Source organism: Mytilus edulis, chromosome 2, assembly GCF_963676685.1.
Source record: "Mytilus edulis chromosome 2, xbMytEdul2.2, whole genome shotgun sequence".
Lineage (NCBI taxonomy): Eukaryota > Metazoa > Mollusca > Bivalvia > Mytilida > Mytilidae > Mytilus > Mytilus edulis.
This window is the reverse complement of record NC_092345.1, coordinates 35,730,720-35,751,564: the sequence shown is the minus strand read 5'-3', so window position 1 is coordinate 35,751,564 and position 20,845 is coordinate 35,730,720. Positions and strand designations below refer to the sequence as shown.

The 20,845-nt window shown below is 33.8% G+C and overlaps 1 protein-coding gene and 1 long non-coding RNA gene across 2 annotated transcripts in view; both read right to left on the bottom strand.

Moving 5' to 3' along the window:
- Positions 1-6,781: 6,781 nt before the first annotated feature.
- On the bottom strand, positions 6,782-10,062 carry LOC139512067 (uncharacterized). Its single transcript, XR_011662153.1, has 2 exons — positions 9,861-10,062; positions 6,782-6,911 (listed from the first exon to the last, which is right to left on the bottom strand). It is a non-coding gene; the product is annotated as an uncharacterized lncRNA (long non-coding RNA).
- LOC139510833 (uncharacterized) overlaps positions 10,063-20,845 on the bottom strand; it is a gene marked incomplete at its 3' end in the record, with an annotated part of 35,858 nt that continues 25,075 nt past the window's right edge. Inside the window, exons 11-13 of the mRNA XM_071297369.1 lie at positions 19,013-19,147; positions 17,973-18,117; positions 10,063-14,660 (exon numbers count right to left, since the gene is read on the bottom strand). Of these exons, the coding sequence (XP_071153470.1) occupies positions 10,063-14,660; positions 17,973-18,117; positions 19,013-19,147 (4,878 nt within the window). The remainder of the gene's footprint in view (positions 14,661-17,972; positions 18,118-19,012; positions 19,148-20,845) is intronic.

Below are 20,845 nucleotides of genomic sequence, written 5' to 3'. Positions count from 1 at the left end.
TGTCTTGAGTGTAAAAGAGGGACGAAAGATACCAAAGGGACAGTCAAACTCATAAATCTAAAACAAACTGACAACGCCATGGCTAAAAATTAAAAAGACAAACAGAAAAACAATAGTACACACGACACAACATAGAAAACTAAAGAATAAACAACACGAACCCCACCAAAAACTAGGGGTGATCTCAGGTGCTCCGGAAGGGTAAGCAGATCCTGCTCCACATGTGGCACCCGTCGTGTTGCTTAAGTGATTACAAATCCGGTAAATAGTTTTATTCGGTAGGACATATTCATGAAAGGGAAGGGGATTGTAGTTACGACGTAAGGAACATATCCGATATCATTTGTGAAACGGTTATTCCATAACGGTCAACCAACTCGTGATGGCGTCCGTAAAATTTACGAAGGGATGATTTCAACTTCACCATTTGGAACTCTTGGTTTAATAGCTTCCTTGTGAGCAGCAAACCTCTATCAAGAAAATCATGATAGGAAATGCAAGCACGGGAATATCGTATCAATTGGGAGATATATACCCCGTATGCAGGTGCTGCTGGAATGTTGCTACTTAGAAATGGAAAGTTCACAATTGGAAAGCTGAAATCATCTCTTTTGTCGTAAAGTTTTGTTTTCAACCGACCCTCATTGTCAATTTCTAGATGTAAGTCAAGATATGAAGCCGACTTAACTGTATCTGTAGTATCCTTTATCTCTAGTTCGATTGGATAGATGCGTTCCACATAGTCACCAAATTTTGAATTGTTTAGTGAAAGAACATCATCTATATAGCGGAAAGTAGAGTTAAAGGATATTGCTAACTTCTTATCTTTCTTCCTAAGAAGTTCCTGCATGAAGTCAGCCTCATAATAATAAAGAAACAAGTCGGCGAGTAGAGGGGCACAGTTTGTTCCCATTGGAATGCCGACAGTCTGTTGAAAAACACGTCCTCCGAACGTAACAAATATGTTGTCAATCAAGAAATCAAGCATCTTGATAATATCAGTTTCAGAGAATTTTTTGTTTGAATCAGAGTGATTCTTTACAAAGTAGGATTTATCCCTCCCTAAGACAAGATACTTGTATCTACGTTGGCCATTCTTTTTTATGAAGCAAAGTAATATCAACTCTTTCAATTTGTCTTTTAGTTTGGAATGTGGAATACTTGTGTACAGGGTAGAAAAGTCAAATGTTTTAATACTGTTACAAGATGAAAGAGAGTTAGATTGTATGTACTCTAAAAGATCTTTTGAATTTTTAAGTATCCACATCTGATTCACGCCACCTCTAGAATAGGCAGTTTCACAATAACTTTGAAGCCCGTCTTTGATTGCTGATAAAATAGATGTTAATAATTTAGAAAGAGGTTTCGTGGAGCACTTGGAAGACCCAGCAATATACCGTTGTTTGTAAGGACACTTATGTAGTTTAGGTATCCAATACAGTGATGGAAGATCCAGTTCTTCATCTTTGGTTGAAATTCCAAAGGAACATAGAACAGAACTATGATTATCCAGGATTTCCTCTTTGGTAAGTGTGGTGAGGGTATATGTTGAGTTACCAAGTGAATTGTCAATACCTAATTCGTTTATCAAGCAGTTGATGTAGTGACTTTTACACACAAAAACGATGTTATTTGGGGCTTTATCTGCAGGGACAACAACATATTTGTCATGGAGGTCGGATAGGTGTTTTGCAACATTTGGGTCTTTAAAGATTGACGTAGCATGGGCATTGATGGACCCATTCAGTTTCTTAATTCTGATTTGTATCAACGACCTCACTGCCTTAATCCATTCGGAAAGAGTGTCTACGTCTTCCTTCTCGCGCTTAGCCCATTGCCTGGCATAATCCTCGACTGAATCCATCAAAATTTTAAAGTTGTATTTCCAATTGATGGATTTAGGCTCACGATATTTGGGACCTTTCAATAACACATTTCGTAGAGAAGTGTTATTAACAATGTTAAGGTCACCGGTAATAACGTGGCCAGCAGGATTATATGTGAATTTGGAACTAGAACAAGTGCAATCAGGAGGTTTAGACTTGAAGTCATCAATATCGAGATCCTGCAAAACGCGTTTGTAATTGAAAATTTTAGTTGCAATAGGTTTGGTATAGGTATAAGAAATTATTGGTACAGACTGGTCTTTGAAATAAGGAGGTATTTTCGATTGCACTAATTTATGATGAAGGATATTGCCTAGGTTGACGCCATCGAGACCTTTGTTGGCAAAGGAAAGATTAAGAAAAGATCTTTTCTCTTTTTCATCTTTTCCAATGCGAACTGGCTTGAAAAGTCTGTGACTTGCAATATCCGAAATTATAGCTTCAAGTTTGTATAGGTTTGAATGAGGGTTTGTAACAGTGGATTCCAAACATAAATTGAACAGAGAATGAAGTTTCGAAAGGGGTAATGAATAAAGTTTCGTGCGAATGTGATGAATACCTAACGGCTTTTGTATGAATGGCAGCAAGTCATTAATAGAGACATCATGCAGAGAAGGTGATGTATAATGACGATGACCATGACTGCGTCTACGTCGAGGAGTCGAGTTGAAAATATTCATCACATTCACCGAGTTACACGAAGGACTAGATAGAATACCTATACCATCAATTTTGTCATTGCAGCCATAAGGTGTTGCAGTTCCCAATTGTCTAATCCAGTAGTCTTCTTTTTGTCTACGGAGAGTCGTTGAAAGATTAGGATTGTTAGAGCTATGGTATATCTTTTCGATAATGCGAACTGTCATAGAAACGATGGAATGATCGGGCTGATTGAAATGCTGGTATAGAATGTCGTTAGCATTAAGGTTAATGTCTGATCTATGACCGCACATACGTTTGTTAAGCCTTCCTTTCGTTTCACCGACGTATACCAATCCGCAAAGGTTGCACTCTAATCCGTAGACGACATTTATCGATTTACAATTCAGATCATCGTAACTTCTGGTAAAATATGACTTCTTGGTCAAATTGCTAGTGAATTCAGCATCTGTAATTAAAATAGCACAAGTTTTGCAGCCTTTGGTCTCACATTTTGAAATGCGACAGTGTTGTACTGTGTCATCAAACACCAAAATGTCTTTAAGGAGAACTGAACATGGCTGTATATGTGTAATATTGCTATTGTCACTAGGACGATGATCTGAATGAGTCGTGTTTGAGATATTTGTCATGTCTGGTGATGAGGGGACACCTGCCGTATCAGACGACACCGTGTCCATGGTGACGTCTGTTTCGGACCTTTTTATACTTGGCGACGTCCGAGCCAGTTTCCTGTTAAATCTTCGTAAGTTCATGCAATTGTAGTTTTGCTACTGGGCGGATGATGTCCTCGGGGACAAAATGTCCACCAGCAGAGACATCGACCCAGTGGTAATAAAAGAGGGACGAAAGATACCAAAGGGACAGTCAAACTCATAAATCTAAAACAAACTGACAACGCCATGGCTAAAAATAAAAAAGACAAACAGAAAAACAATAGTACACACGACACAACATAGAAAACTAAAGAATAAACAATATGTAATCGTCGCTTTTTAAATCTTATATAACAATACTCTTCTGAAATTCAGCTTGTCTCTGTTTCGATTGACTTCAGAATCTTCCTAATTAAAATAGTGAAATGGTCAGTGTATGTTTATTTGAAGATTGCAACTGATTGAACATCTGTCAAACGTAGACAAAAATTTCCGGTAAGATTGCATGATTGTCTTATAATCTGTTACAAAAGGAACTTTGATATACTGTGTGACTATATATTAGTAAGCTTTGACAAAATTCTTCCAACAGACAATCAGAAAATAAAAAAAAGTGTATATCTTTACTGAAGCACTGCTATAACAAATAAGCAGAGAAAATTATGATCATAAAGGTTCCATATAAGGAGAGTGGTATCAAAACGGACCTCGAATTTCAGACGTAAATCGTTTAAATCATGCAAAAACGGTTGCCATCTACCCAATTCATTGGTATAACACCAAACTTCCTCTTTTATAAATTGCATGATTCGCTTTCGTCATAGTCCTTCTGTACCATTGCATGGTTAAATGTTGTATCCTCACTCTTTTTAAAGAATAGTTGTCAGTGTCACTTTGCAGGTACAACAGTCTTATCTTTTCTTACATCTGCTTGAGAATTGTCAGAAAAAATGTTCTTAAACAACATCTACAAAAGATTATGCTGACACTTTTAGAACGTTTCTGACAGAAGCTGTTTTACCTTCGAACAAATTATTCTTCACTTCTGGTTCTACTCTAGAAAAAAATGGACAATTGTACCCCAACAAAGTTTTGGACAATTGTACTCTAGAAAAGTTTTATTCAATTGTACCCAAGAAGATTTTCACAGTACAATTCTAAAACAGAATCTGATTGTTATACCTTATAGACGTTTTAGCAAGTGGTCATCTGTTTTTTTTTATCTTTTTTTATAATTTTGGCTTCACTAACGTTTAGATAAAAACTATTATCTTCTATTCTTCTCTCTTTCCGTGCTAATGTCCCTCTCTCAACATAATTATTTTCGTCGATAAATGCTAGGTGATTATCGCTGAAAGCTTTTCTATCTCAGAGCTCATTGCACGGAAGTGTCTATATAATTTCCGATGACCTCCCTTGAAATCAAGACCCCTACTTAACAATCAGTTTCCAACATAGCAATTTTTATATACGTATTTCTACTTTGAGAAAATTAAGAATTTCTTGTCGTAAATACTTTGAAATTCTATGACAGAAGTCAATTTCCTGCGTCTAACTTCCTCAACTAGAACTGTTTTAGATCATTATCAGAGAGCCGTAGTTATTTACATCATTTTAGAATTTAAGTTCCTGAAAGTTCTACCCATGACTAGTTTGAACAGTTCCACCATAAAACAGATTATAAAACTCTACCCTATTGAATTACCTTCAAAATGTTAGACCTTTCTACTCAAGAACATATTCTGACAGTTATTCCATATAACACATGTCTATTTAAGGAATGACTGTAATATTTTTTTCTATCTATGAAGAAATAACATAAAAAAATTGGTGCACACTGAATAACGCGCGTAGCGGGTTATTTAACAGTGTGCACCACATTTTTTATGTTATTTCCATTTTAAACCGTAGAAAACCTTGAAAAAACGTTGATGACGTCACGGTCACATGACTAAATTATGTCTATGGTCTGATAACAAAATAACGTCAACCAATCAGAAGACATGTTACATCCAAAATTAAATTATAACCAATATAAACTATGATGAAAAGGTTATAGACCTGTCTTGAACAGTTATACAACATAGTATTATGACAGTTCTAAAGAGGTAAGAATTTGATTGATTATGGGTTTCTTAACGTCCAGTGACAAATATCTCATTGATGTTCAGGACGGGGTAAGAATTTAAAACGGACTGTGAATAATATATTTGATCATTTCTTCACAGAATGATATTCCTCACAAACATAAACGAGTATTTGTTTTGCTGACGCTAATGGTCTCAAAAGAAGTTATCGAAACCTTTGTAATGTTCCAATAATGCTTAGATTTTCTGTCGTAGACATCATTATCTCTCAAAGAACATTTTATAAAATAAATAAATAAATAAAGTCATTAGCAACAAGGCTGTTTTCAATAATAATGTGTCCGTGCAAAACTCGATAGACTCAATGTAGAAATGAATTAAGTTTGGTTTATAAGTGAATCCGTAAAACTATCCTTTATTCATCATATTTTCTTTTCATGTCTTCATTAAATGTCGCGTAATGTAAACTTGTTTGTAATTTGATTATGCAATGAACACAGTTGGAACATTTAACTTATTTTTATCTGTTCGCCCGTCTCAATTACTTGTCTATGCCAGATATTGCATTGAAATTTTCCCTATGAACTCCTATAGCAATTAGACTTGATTCATCTTTTGTTCGGGCGGATAAACTGTATATGCCAAACCCTTCATTAGCCTTCTATTACTTTTAATTTTCGAGTGGAATGGAAAAAATAACCATTTTCCATTGAAAATAATTTCATAAATTCCACATTGAGATTCAAAAACTCAAATTCTTATTCCTGAATGTCATTGCTAAAAGTTAGAGTTTATGATTTAATATGATTTAAATCAAAACATGTATTTGTTCCCCATTCCATCCAAAAAAAAATATGAATGATTGGAGTCTTGTGAAAAACGTTCTTCCGATTGTATTTTTATTTTATCTATAGAGTTTTTAAAAAGGTTGTCATGATTACGTAATAATAAGCAGTACGGTGACCTATAGTTGTTAATATTTGTGTCATTTGTTCTCTTGTGAAGAGTTGTCTGATTGGCAATCATACCACATCTTCTTTTCTATATGAAATAGAAGCGTAAAATAAGTCGACAAAGGATTGAAATGTTAAGGATTTATTAACTGTATTTAAAACTTCTATGTCCTCTAATATTGGATTATTTCTGCTCATATTATTAAATTTGGTATAAAATCGGCCCAGCTGCCATTAATTTATCAAATCCTAGGTTTGAAAGAAGTATATGGCAAACCTTTAGTCTTCCTTTAACCATTAATAAAACTTTTGTGCGTTTGTGTAGTTGTGCGGGATGAACATTTAATAATTTTATATTCACGTCAAGTTATATTTGGATTTAAGTCCGCTGCCTCGTGTAGGAAGAGTTCCACGATCTTCCGTCAAGAAACCTTGTAAGAACCCAAGGTTCTGTTTTGTATATAACAGTATGTAAAATAGCATTGAACTCTTTTGCACTCTGGTCTTACTTGCAAATATGTAAACAGTAAAATACAATGCAATAAAAATATGTTTTTAATTTTAGCCATCACATTTTTTTTTTATGAATAACAGTTAAAATATAAGGCTGACTACTTCGAGTCCAAATATTTGTCATCTTCGTTTATCCAATAGCATTTTGTTTGTTAACTGTAAAATAAATAAAAGGTATAAATAAGTATGTAAAATGAATAAATGAACTAAACAAAATCATATTGCTTTATATAGATAATATAACAAAGTCAACCATTATATCTGCATTTAAATATGCTTAATTTAAGTATCAAATTTCATCTATGTAACCTACTACTGTATTGACTCCTACATTTCCAGATTTGTTTCAACAGCATGGATGGATGAATATACGGATAGTCAAAGGTAAAACAGAAAAAAGCGGGGGTATAATCAATCTCATTAAAATCCGATTTTCTGATACGCTACACAGTGTGTATCAGAACATCGAATTGTAATGAGATTGGGGTATAATAATACATACTGCTCAAACAAATATGTGTGTCATCCCTTTGTTACCATGATCCGATTGAATATAAAGTGTTCTCTTACTCGTTCCATGATTTGATAGAATAGAAATAGGTATTGTGACCCGTCCAATTGTTTGGTTAAAGACAAAGCTATTGTTACCAATTGGATGATTTGATTTGCTAGTATAAGCTGTTGTTTCTTCTTCATTAGACAAGAAAGTGAGAAACACTTAATAAGACAGGACGAAAACCAGTTCTTTATAAAACATATTGTTAACTACGCCTTATATTTGAAAGAAGCAAAATAGAAACCATTCAGGAAAAATCAGATGTTAGTGATTGTATTATTGTATTTGATATTTCCATAAAGCAAACTTGATTAGTTGTCTTCGGTTAAACAAAAGACAAAAGAACGGATAAATAAAGGCAACAGTAGTATACCGCTGTTCAAAACTCATAAATCCATGGACAAAAAACAAAATCGGGATAACAAACTAAAACCGAGGGAAACGCATTAAATATAAGAGGAGAACAACGACATAACACTAAAATGTAACACATATAGACAAAATCCCACGAGAATAACAAATATAACATATATATATAACATCAAAACCAAATACATGAATTTGGGATAGACAAGTACCGTGACACGTCTTATCGCAATGTGAATTTACACTAAAAAATAAGAGAAAACAAACGACACAACGTTATAATGTAATACACACAGAAACGAACTATAATATAACAATGACCATATTCCTGACTTGGTACAGGGCATTTTTAAAGGAAAAAATGGTGGGTTGAACCTGGTTTTGTGGCATGCCAAACCTCGCACTTTTATGGCCATGTGAAATATAACATCAAAATGACAACACAGGACTACAATATAAATAAATTGGAGAACACAATAGACAAAGAATCACACGAACAACAGCCGACAAAAGGCAACAAGTTCAAAATTTTAATACGCCAGAAGTGTATTTTGTCCACACAAGACCTATGTGTGACGCACAGATACAAAAGTTTGAAAGCCGAAACGAGTACAAAGTTGAACAGCATCGAGGACCAAAAGATCAAAAAGGTTGTGCCAAAAACGGCAAGGGTTTTCCGTTAAGTTACCAGAAAATCCCTATAATTTAGAGTAATTTATACTTTTGCAAACAGTAAATATAATAAAATGAATATTCAAAAGATGTACATGATAAAGCTGAAGTATTAACTAATTACAGGAAACAACTGAAATACATTTACATAACCAGACATTTGAAACACAAAAGTAGACACATCCGAATACGTTTAAACCTCTACGCCAAGTGACGTCCTATTTGAAACTGAAAAATGACGAAAAAATGACGTCATTAGAATTAGTAAAACAGAGCATCAAAAAATGAAAAATGACGAAAAAATGACGTCATTAGAATTAGGATTAATTTAAGATTATATATTTGAACTAAATACTGATATTGCATTTAATAACAAAGCACATTTTAATTCTTATTAATATAAAACTGAGGTAGCAATTAACTATATTATAAAACTATGTCAGGTTTGTTATGAATCTAACTTCAAACGTAAAATATCGTACTGATTACTTTGAACGAAATCAAATCTGATAAATGAAGGCGGTGATTAATTTTCTTTACCATAACACAGAAATATAATAGAAAAGACGTCAACACATTTGACAAAATCCGATGAGAATTACAAACATAACACCAAACATTTAAACCAAATACATGAATATGGGATGTATAAGTACCGTACCACGTCCTATAGTAATGCGAGTTCACACTCGGCAAAACAGTCACAATCGGGAATAAGTCACGTTTGGTAATTAAAAGATTAGACGACATTATGACAAAACACAATCTACCATGTGGTAAAAATGTCCTTAGCTAGTTTGGTCAACGAAACATCGTATGGATCCACCAAATCGTGATGGTGTCCATAAAATTTACGGAGTGTCAATTTTAATCTGTCCTCCTCATAACTTTGTTGGAGCAGTTTCTGCGTAAGGAGCACACTCCTGTATATGAAGTCCGTATAGTGTGAACAAGCACGTGAATAACGTATCAATTGTGATATGTAAACACCATACGAAGGGGCAGAGGGTATGTTACTGCTGAGAAATATGAGAAAGTGTGAGAATATGAGCCGTCCGAATTTGTCTTGGGCAACAAAAATATTGTAAATCGATTTCTTCAACGAAAGACGGAAAAGGGTATTTTATTTATTCAAACTTGATATGCATGCTGGTCATTATATATAAACACTTATTTGAATAGATAACTCAAAAAAAAATTCCTGTTAAGCAGTTTGGTTCTGTACAACAATGAATATTTTCCTGTTGTCATTTTGCGTTCGACTTATGGATTTGATTACCTTTAGGTATCTTACGCCTTTCATTAACTCTTTTTTTTAGCATTATCCAATTATTTTGGTTTTACCATTTAAAAATTTCCCAAATTTCCCAATTATTGGTAAATCAGTATTATGAAGTGTAAAGTGCCCAACCTATTTTAATCCTGATGACATCTAATATTTGAGGTAATTTATTTCAATCATCGTTTTTACAATTAATGTTTATCAATCTTTAACTAACTGAAAAACTTACCACAAGAATATTTACACACTTTTCCATAATAGAAATCAGTACATTGTATCCATGTTATTAACTGCATGCAATTCTGTGGGTCTCGATTATCATACAAAGATCTGACGGTATTCTTTATATGTTGTGTTGTAGTTTTTGTAGTTGAACTTGGTGTTGACATGGACAAAGGTTTTGTCGTTGACGAGATTGTTGAAGGTTTTATTGTTGAAGGTTTTGTCGTTTGCATAAATGTTAAAGGTTTTGTTGTTGAAGTTGATGTTTGTATGGATTTTGAACTGTGTGTAAATTTCGACAGGTTTGGTTTTTTTGATGTCGAGAAATTGGACATTGCCTTCGAAAATGTTGCTGTTAGTGACTGAAAGATTATTTTTGATTTTGCCATTGTACTACTTCCTGTTGGAAGAGAGAGTTTTCCAGGACTTATTGGATGTACCGTAGTGCTATTTTGTTTTCTGCACGAATAAAAGCAATGTTTTGCAACTATTGACATACTGCAAGAGAACATGTTCAATGATCGTTTACAATCAATTGGGTCCAAGCTGTTGTATATTGAAGCAACTCCTGTTGGAAGAATGACATTGGTAACGTGTTTAGTTGTCGGCAGTTGCTTGGAAGCTGGGGTTGTAATTTTACTAGTTTGTGTCGAAGTTTGAAGGATGCTAACCGAAGGTTGGGGCATGCTATGTGAAATGGTATGTGATATGGGCAAATTAGTTGGGAAAACAGATGAACCAAAAGCTTTTGTTGTTTGTAACGTTTGCACAGATGATAGTGTAGGAGTTACTGATTGTAAAGCAGAGGACATGGCATTAGAATACATTACGGGGATATTATAACACGTCATTGACACAGCTGCAGATGATACGGGTGAATAACCATGTGATAAAGAAATATCAGATGCGGAAATCAAGTCACTGGAATGCTCTCCAGAAGAAACAATGATACTAGAACTCATAGAGAAAAGGGGAATATTACTTGAATCGGAAATTGTAAGAGATAATTCAGAGGACAGAGGGACACAGGTGAGCGACATCTGCTTACTGTTTGATGACACAGAAGTACTAAGGAATGGCATTGCTGTTGCTTGGTATCCTATAAACGACACAGTAGTTTCATATGAAGATGAAACATCACCAAAGGAGGTTAGTGGTACGCTTGATTGTACCGATTGCATACTAGACCAAAACGGGGATGTAGATATATCAGAAGATAAAAGTAAACTTGATGGTAGTTGTGTACTGGAATCTATAGATGTAACAGAATCAATTAAAGATGGAACAGATGTCGACAAAGATGTTGACAAAGACTTACTGGATACTGACGCATGTGCATTTAACGAAATCATTACACTGTTAGCGGAGGTACTCCTAGACGCACTGTACGATCCTACAGGTGTGTTTATCGAAAGCATGGCAACTGATTGATATGCACCTGATGGTATTATAGACATTGTTAGTGGACCATTGGAAGACGACAAAGATGCAGTTGGGATACTTGATGATAAAGATACAGTATTTATATTTGAGGTTGATGGTGACATAACGGAGTTTTTAATTGAGGTTGTATATGACATGCCGAGATTAATACTGAACTGTGTAGATAATTTGCTAGGATTAATATTTGATTGTGCAAATGATATACTTGGACTAGTACTTAACGGTGTCGATATACCTCCTGATTTTAAACTTAAAGATGCAGATGCCATCCCGGAATTTATATTTGAGAGTTCGGATGACATACTAGGATTAAGACTTGAAGGTATAAATATTCTACCTTGATTAAGTGTTGAGGATGCAGCAGTCATACTTTGAATAATACTCAAGGGAGCAGATGACATACTTGGATTTATATTTGAGAGTGCTGGTGACATGATATGTTTTGAAGATGCAGATACCATATCAGTATTCAGCCTAGATGGTACTGATAGCATTATAGGGTGAACACTTGAGATCGCAGATGACATAGCATGATTTGGACTTGAAAATAGAACTGACAAGTCAGAAATTTTACTAGAAAGTCCTAGTGGTGCATTAGGATTTAGGCTTGCGAAGATTGACGATTTAGTTGGAATCTGAAATAAGGATGAGCCTTGATTTAAGCTTGAGGGTACACTGGTCAAACCTTGATTTTGACCCGAAGAGACTGGGATTTTGTTTGTATTTTGACTTGAGAGTACAGATGTCATACCAGGATTCAAGACTGATAAGGATTGTAAAGAACTTAACTGGCCAAGCGATGACTGATATCCTGAACGAACATTTGACGAGTGTAATAATGGGACAGTAGATAATAGCTGTACTGAACTCAAAGGTGGTGAGCTTTGCACAATTGATGAAGTAAGCTGTCTTATACCAGACTGTGATAGGAAAACAGAAGCAGTTATAGAAGGAGAACTTACAGAACTCTGAAGGAAGGAGTTTGTGACAAACTGACTTCTCAGTATATTGGAACTTTGAACTGGCAGCAAAGAATTTATTGCAGATACAACACTTGTATACTGACCAGAGCTTGCATACGTAGTAGATATCGCTGGATTTCCTTTTCCTAGCAAACTTGAGCTTCCAATTGTGTTACTAGATGTTATCCCTACAGAAGAAAATGAACTCACAAAGTTACCAGAAACAGATTGTATATTACTAGAACCTTTTATGACAGATGATGTGAATATGCCTGTTACACCTGATGATAAGCTAGTGACACTAGATGCCTGCATTGATAATGTTAAGCTAGTGACACTAGATGCCTGCATTGATGATGTTAAGCTAGTGACACTAGATGCCTGCATTGATGATGTTAAGCTAGTGACACTAGATGCCTGCATTGGTGATGTTAAGCTAGTGACACTAGATGCCTGCATTGATGATATTAAGCTATTGACACTAGATGCCTGCATTGATGATGTTAAGCTAGTGACACTAGATACCTGCATTGGCGATGTTAAGCTTGTGACACTAGATGCCTGTATTGGTGATGTTAAGCTAGTGGCACTAGATGCCTGCATTGGTGATGTTAAGCTAGTGACACTAGATGCCTGCATTGATGATGTTAATAGACTTTGGGGCACACTTGAATATGAACCAGTTTTGGAAGCACTTTGATACAGGAGAGATGATGGAACACCACTCGATGGCAGGCTACTAATTTGAGTTGTTTTTATAATCGAAGAAGGTGGATTAATATTTAAAGAATTCAAATAATGTTGATGAAGGACTGAAGACAGATTGACTACCGTGCTTGATGGTTTGTCACTACTTTGAACATTTTGAAGAACTGCAGATGATGGTAAACTAGATAAACTTGAAGAATACTGAGTAATAAAGGAACCTTTGTGCATGGATGCGGTCATCATTGCTGATGTAACCGATGAATCTTTCAAAGCGCTCTGTAGTACTGTTGTTTGAATACCAGTTAAACCAGTTACGGACAATGGCTTTGACGGAATCGAGCTCTGAATCATTGATATGGTTACACTTCCTGATGCCTGTGAATACCTAGACATTTGAGCCATATTTGAATTAGAGCTCTGGGCAGTGCTAGTATGTGATGTTGTTGAGCTAAGCATAATTAAAGACGGATTACTGTTAATAGAAGGTGATATTATAGCTGAATTCGAATGTACAAGGACACTTGGATTTACCATGCTAGTGACACTGAACATGGCAGAAGTAAGGCTAGAAGGATTTATTTGATTTGAATTTTGATTCATAGTTGTAAATAGGTTCGTGATTGGTTTTGATGGGTTAAGTTGGGTTTGGCTTAGCTGGGTTGATTGAATTCCATTTAAAAAAGAAGTCTGAGATATTATTGACGTTTTGTCACTATTTTGGCTATGAGCAACAACAGAAACTGAACTGTGAAACATGTTGGAACTTAATAATTTAGAAGAAGGTTTTGAACATGAATAATGACAGTGTTTTGCAACTATCGGCACCGCGCAGGAGAACATCAACAATGATCGTTTACAATCTGTAGGGTCAAGTGAGTTATAAATAGATGCTTGGCCAGTTGGTAAGACATTATGGGTCGCAGAAGAGGAAACTGCATTTGTTGGAGTAATTGATAGTGATGCAATTGCAGTTGACATTGGTGAAATTGAGGATGATTTAATTGTATTCTGTGTCGTCATCGAAGAATGTAGAATGTTTGAATGTTTCAAAGATGTTACACCTATTGAAATTGAAGAGGGCAACATTGAAGTTGGTGTACTTTGAATTGTTGAGAGGGAATTATACAATGTATTTGAGTGTAATGAAAGCATATTGTTCAAAGAGGTTTGACTCGGTGAAACATTAATATTAGCTGCTGACATATGCGTTGCAATAGAGGATGCATGAGTTGTTTGTACATTGCTTACTGCAACTGGTGTTCTTGTAGTTTGTTTACTTGTTATAGTAGTTGTTTGTCTAAATGGAATTGTATTGGTGGAAGATAATAAATTGTTTCCTTGTTTTGTATTACATGAATAAAAACAGTGCTTATTTACTATAGGGTTAGTGCACGGATCGACCAGTAAAGCCCGTTTACAATCTAATGGATCCCTAGTATTATAATTCGATGCTTGTCCCGTCGGAAATATTTTATGTGTTATAGGTAGTAATGCGGTTGGTTTTATTGTAGTTGACTGTGTAAATTTAGGGTTTGGTGTTGTTAATGGAGAAGCAGTTGTTCTTTTTAATGTGGTTTTTGTTGAAGTTAACGTTGTACTGGCTGTGGTAATATTTTGACGTTTGCTTGATGTTGATATGGATGTACTTGAGCCTGGGGTCGTTTTTTGTAAAGTTACATTTGGATGCGGACCATCTGAAATAATAGAAATGATAGATATGTATGCACTAATATAGGTCAGTGTATATAAAACTGAATGAAGTCATTATATGATTTCACAAGGATTGATATTCAAACGGAAGATTAATTCATTCCAGAGCTTTTAACCACACATCCTCTAAAACGGTCCTTTGATTACTCCCTGTTTGGGTAGAATTCATGTTGCTCAGTCTTTAGTTTTTTTTATGTTGTGCCTGTGTATTGTTCTTTGTATTTTTGTTGTTTTTCGTCCGTTTGCATTTTTTGGCACAATAGTATTCATAATAAGGGGTCAAATATAGATAGAAAATGGAAGGTCAAGATCAAGATAAATAAAACAAAACTCACAAGACCAGTTCATCCTACACTCCCCCTTATGTACATGTTGTCTATCCACAACCATAAACCTTTTTATGGGTTGTTGTTGTTTTATCATTGTTTTACACTGTTTTACCATGTTACTTTCAACTTTTCTTATAAAACTCATTAGGTTTGTTTTAAAATGGTCGAAATAGTAGCGTCTTGCTTTGTACTAAATCACAGATAAGTTGTAAATATAAAATTTTAATCCTGGTATCTATGATGAGTTTAATTGTTTCATAGTGAATATAAGATAAATAACTCGCAACATTATTTGTTGTGATTAATGCCTTCAAATCGATTAAAGTTATTAGTAACTACTTTTGTAAACTGTCAAATTATATACGACACGTCAGCAAAATATCATGGCGATAATTTAAATTTACATATGACAGGAATTGCTTTTTTGTGATTTGTATGGCTAAGTTGATATCTCATTGACATCTTCTCTGCATATCTTTCATTCAAATTTCATATTTAGTAAGCCTATAAAGGTTATGAGGGAGAAAGACAAACTAAAATCGACTCTGCATAAGTTTTTCAGTAATCATCACAATTTGATGACCAAATTGATTCGTCTGCGTCGCAACTCACTAGCAACATGATTTTGCAGTCTTAGATTTTAAAAAACCAAATAGTCGTCACTATATAATTTTGCAGAGTGTATCTTATTCCTGATTGTTATATTTTGACTGAGTGTGAATTTGGATTGCGGGTGATGCATTTGTATCATAAGACGATTACGCTCCCGCTCTCGCCTCATTTTTGGAGTTCATAAGATTTCTTCGGGTTTTGCTAGTTATCATGAATTATAATTTTAACCGATTAACGGAATTTTAACATCGATTAAATAATACTGCCTAAATTCTGGCAAACACCAAAACTCAAATCGGGGGATTCATTTAGATTTTTTAATTATAATATCTCCTTCAATGTTGAGGATTCAAATATCAATGTCAAAAGCAGATTATACATTTATTAACATTATGTGAATAAAAATCCTTTTCATCAAATTACTATTAACTTATGCAGCATGAAGTGACTTTCATTTTACTAATACATAAATCTTTATATATGTTGTTTGATACATTTGAAAATTACCATTGTAAATTTGTAGTACATCTCTGTTACTTCAAAATAAGTTTGTCCAATGCAACTGTCATGCAAAAGTACTTATCTTGAAACCAATAGTAATGATTACAAATAAAGGATTTCATAACTACTTTTTTCTACTGTTTGAAACCAAATTGAAGACAGTTAAACTATGTTTAATTTGTGGTTGCTTTTTAACGTCTAGGAGTAAACATTTTATTTTATTCCGGTTGAGAACAAAACCAGTTAATCAGTAAAAAACGTTTTCTTCTAAAGTGGGTCTGATGAATTTGGTGCAATGATACTGGTAGCTTTGTTGTTGTTATTTTGAAAAAATGCTAAAATTATGGAGCGTTCTCAATTATATTTATATATTCATGTCAGAACCGTCTTTTATCCGTTAGCTTTGTCACATTGTCATACACGCGTGTTGTTGGCGACATTGGAAACGACATAATCATGATAATACTAATTAGTTTTACTATAACATTAATGTACTTCTATGATACTTCAATATTGCATTTATATAAATATTATGTACAAATCTATAAGGTATTTATAATTTGTATCTGTTAGCGATTTTATGTTTGAAATAGCAGGTGTAAATTATCTCAACTGTCATTCACAAATAATTATTTTACACTAACACAAATGGTTGTAAATAATGAGAGTCATAAGCAGTAATAATTAGGTGCTGATAGACTAACGGACATAAAATATCACGGTAAACGTTTAATTTAAATTGTTGGTGATATTGTTTAAACGTTTAATTTACATTGTTGGTGATATTGTTTAAACGTTTAATTTACATTGTTGGTGATATTGTTAGCCATTCACAACGTGTTGGTGTACTTTATATTTCAATAAATATAACTTAAAATGTTTCGGTTTTTATGTATGTCAGTACTTGTTTTTCCTTTATACAAAATTTATATAAAGCAAAAACAAGTAACGACATATATTTGATGCCATGTATCAAAGACGATAAAAGATGCTAAGAATATGAGTGCAAAAGAATAAAAACATAAAATTGTTAGCAATTTCACCTTTTTATTGTTTACCTAATGCTCTAAATAATCGACATCAAATTCACGAACTCAATGGCTACAGCATATCAGAAAATGTAAAAAAGGACTTAATTACGTATTATCTTGTTATAAACTTTTTATAATTGTTTTCCAGTTTGTCTTAACCTGCTCTTGTGTGTTGGTATATTGAATCGAAACAAGAATGTGTCCCAAGTACACGGATGCCCACTCCGCATTATCATTTTCTATGTCCAGTGGACCGTGAAAATGGGATAAAAACTCTAATTTGGCATTTAAATTAGATAGATCATATCATAAGGAACATGTATACTAAGTTCCATGTTGATTGGACTTCAACTTCATCAAAAACTACCTCGACCAAAAACTTTAACCAAAACTTTAACCTGAAGCTGGACGAACGGACGAACGGACGAACGAACGGACGCACAGACCAGAAAACATAATGCTCATAAATGGAGCATAAAATTATGAGCCTGATATATTTGATGAGTTTACATCTACAGTTAGATTTAAGAAGTTTGTGCTATTTAGTGTACATGAATATTATTCCATGAGTTTTCGAGCATTTTATTGGTCACTGATGTGTCCTCAGACAAATTTGAAAACATATTCATCACATTATTAGACACTGTTTATTACAATCTGATACCTAGCACAAATGGTTGATGGTATACCTAAGCATAATAAGTACACTGGGAAGGTATGAATAAAAAAGTTGACTGTAGAACATTTTAAACAATTGTTTGTTTGATACCTACATACCACGAGCAATGTCAAACTTAAGATAAAGTTAATTAAATGATCATACCTATAATTTCACATCCTATCAGGTCAAATCGGAGGCCGGAATGGTTGTGCCAATCTGATGGGTAAACTCTCACACATTTAGCAAACACTGGACAACCAAACTTATTGGTAACTTTTGTTTTGTCATCTGTATTAGCAATAAATTCCTATTAAAAAAAAAGAACAGAGATAAAAATTACAAAACTAAGAAAAACAGAATAAAAATTGATGCCTTTTATACAGATTACTATAATTTTAAATCACTTTCTTCGACTAATGTATCTTGATTGCCTCCCGTCGTTACTTCTTCCTATTTTTTAATCATCATGTCACTTTGATGACAAGAGGCTACTATTGGTAGTAGAAAAAAAATCTAACTTATAATTAGTTTTAGGTCGTTTAGGTGACTCTCTGTTTCAAGAAGATATCCTCTATTTAACGAATGTCGTTTTCCATATTACTTCACATATATGAACAAAAGGAAATAATGGAGGTGTCAATAACACTTTCATTCAACATTCAAAGGCATGACCTCAACCTTTGACAAGCAGTCTTTAGCAAGAATCCACTGTCTTATCCATATGCACTAATTTGTATCTGTATGATGAGTTTAGTAGGTTAACTGCTAATGTTAGCTACGAAAAATCACCTTAAAATTCATTAGTGGCCATATTGGGAATCGTTACTTGCATGAAACGTGATAAAACCATTGTAAAGTTATTGTGCATTTCAATTTTACATGCTGCTCTGAAATTAGATTCTATGAAAATTTCATGTGTTTTGCATTTTTAACAGACACTTTGAATAGAGAGAAAGACAAACATCATTGATTAAAACCAACGCATTACAGATCCTGCAAGTCATTCTATTTGAAAATCGACAAACTCAAGTATCGATACTTTCAAGCATAATAGTTATGCACGTTTTGAAATATCGTTTCGAATACAGATTTTCAAAACATTATATCCTGAAATCATCTTAAGTAAAATCTGTTGGGTTTTTTTTAAGTATTTTGCATGCTATTTCTAATCAAATGTGTTGTTTCTCAATATACATTTGTACCTTAGGATTCTGAAGTTGTTTCCAGTTGACACAATCCTCACTATACTGTATTGAAAATTTGGTCACCCACTGTTGCATGTTGTCTACTCCTTGAGTTATTATTTTGTCTATCATTTGTGGTTTGGAAAATGTAGCCTGAAAACAGTAAGTTAAGATTGATATTAATTTATAATAATTTAATTTTGAATGTAATGCGTCTTCTGATTGGTTGACGTTATTTGGTTATCAGCCCATAGACATAATTTAGTCATGTGACCGTGACGTCATCAACAGTTTTTTTTATGGTTTTCTACGGTTTAAAATGGAATTTAGAATTAGATTATAAGAAATTACTGTAATATTTTTCTGTCTATTCGAAATAACATAAAAAATGTGGTATATGAACAACGTTCTATTAAAAGAGTAATACAAAAATAAAAGTATTTGATTGAATCAAATGCTGTTCAGGCCATGCAAAAGTACATCTGGTTTATCTTTTTCTACATGGATTGTTTTAGTTTTAATGCATGTATCTTTCCTTTTAACAATTCTATGATACATATTCTCCTTAATATAGACGCGACCACAGCTGTATGATGTTTTCTCTATATATACTTATACTTTGTATGTCTTAAATTCAGCATAAGAATGTAAGCATTTTATTGGAAACGGATCTTGTTCAGCAGAATTCGAACTCAAGCTAATGAGACGTCAACTGAAACACCTGCTGCGCGGCGTCTAACGGTCTTGACCATTTGGTCAGTGTGACTATAAAATATGTTTTATTATTATTATTATTATATATATAAAGCTAACCACATGACATAATGCTTAGAAGGATATAATTAAGTTTATATAGTTACAACACATCGTAAAGGATGGGATGACAATGATCCGTGTATATATCTATAATACTAAAATTACGAGGTCCAATTTGTCAACCGTCATCACGTAAAAACGACGAATCACAGAATTCAACTTTATATATAACTAATATAGTACAAAGGTGTAGATTAAAAATTACACCACTCCAGGCCCTTTTGTTTTCCACGTAATTAATATTGCCAATAATTAAGAAGTTCTGGGTCGAGTCCGCTACCGATACCAATAGTATATTCACCTGTTACCTATTACCTTATCTGTAGGTTCCGCATCTGACAGGCGCACCACCAAATGTTGTATTCAGGACTAATATGCTATATACACGGGTCATAATCACAGGGTTGACACTACTAAATTGTCAAATTGTTACCTATTGTAGTATTTTAATCAGTAAGACTTTCTAAGATAACAATACGAATACTAAAAATCTGGACTAAAAATAAGGCGTATAGGTACAGTTTTCAATTTGTTAGTGCGCATGACGTAAAACAGCAAAGAATTCAACTTTATTTATAACTTATATAGGACAATGCTGTTGATTAAAAAATACTCCATTCCAGGACCTTTTGTTTTCAAAATAATTAATATTACCAATAACTGATAAGTTCCAGTTCAACGGGTTCAAACAGAAAGACTTGAAAGCAGAGAAAAACTGTGTATCTTATAATCGACATGACTTTATCAGATGACAATACTAATACTAAAATAAGGCTTGCGCATAGTTGTATACTTTAATTCAGTCACGGACCCGTGATATCACGGGTGTGTTCTAGTATATATATATTAGTATCATCTTCAAATCTTTTGTGACTTTTATATTATTTTGTTTATAAATTTAACTGTCTCAAGTGGTTAATATCCGTGCCAGAATTTATATGCCAACTGATTTGAAGAGCTTTATCAATTAAAAGGGCATTTTCACAGTAAATGGCGTTAATCGATCAGACACAAGATATCATTTAAATGTAGTTA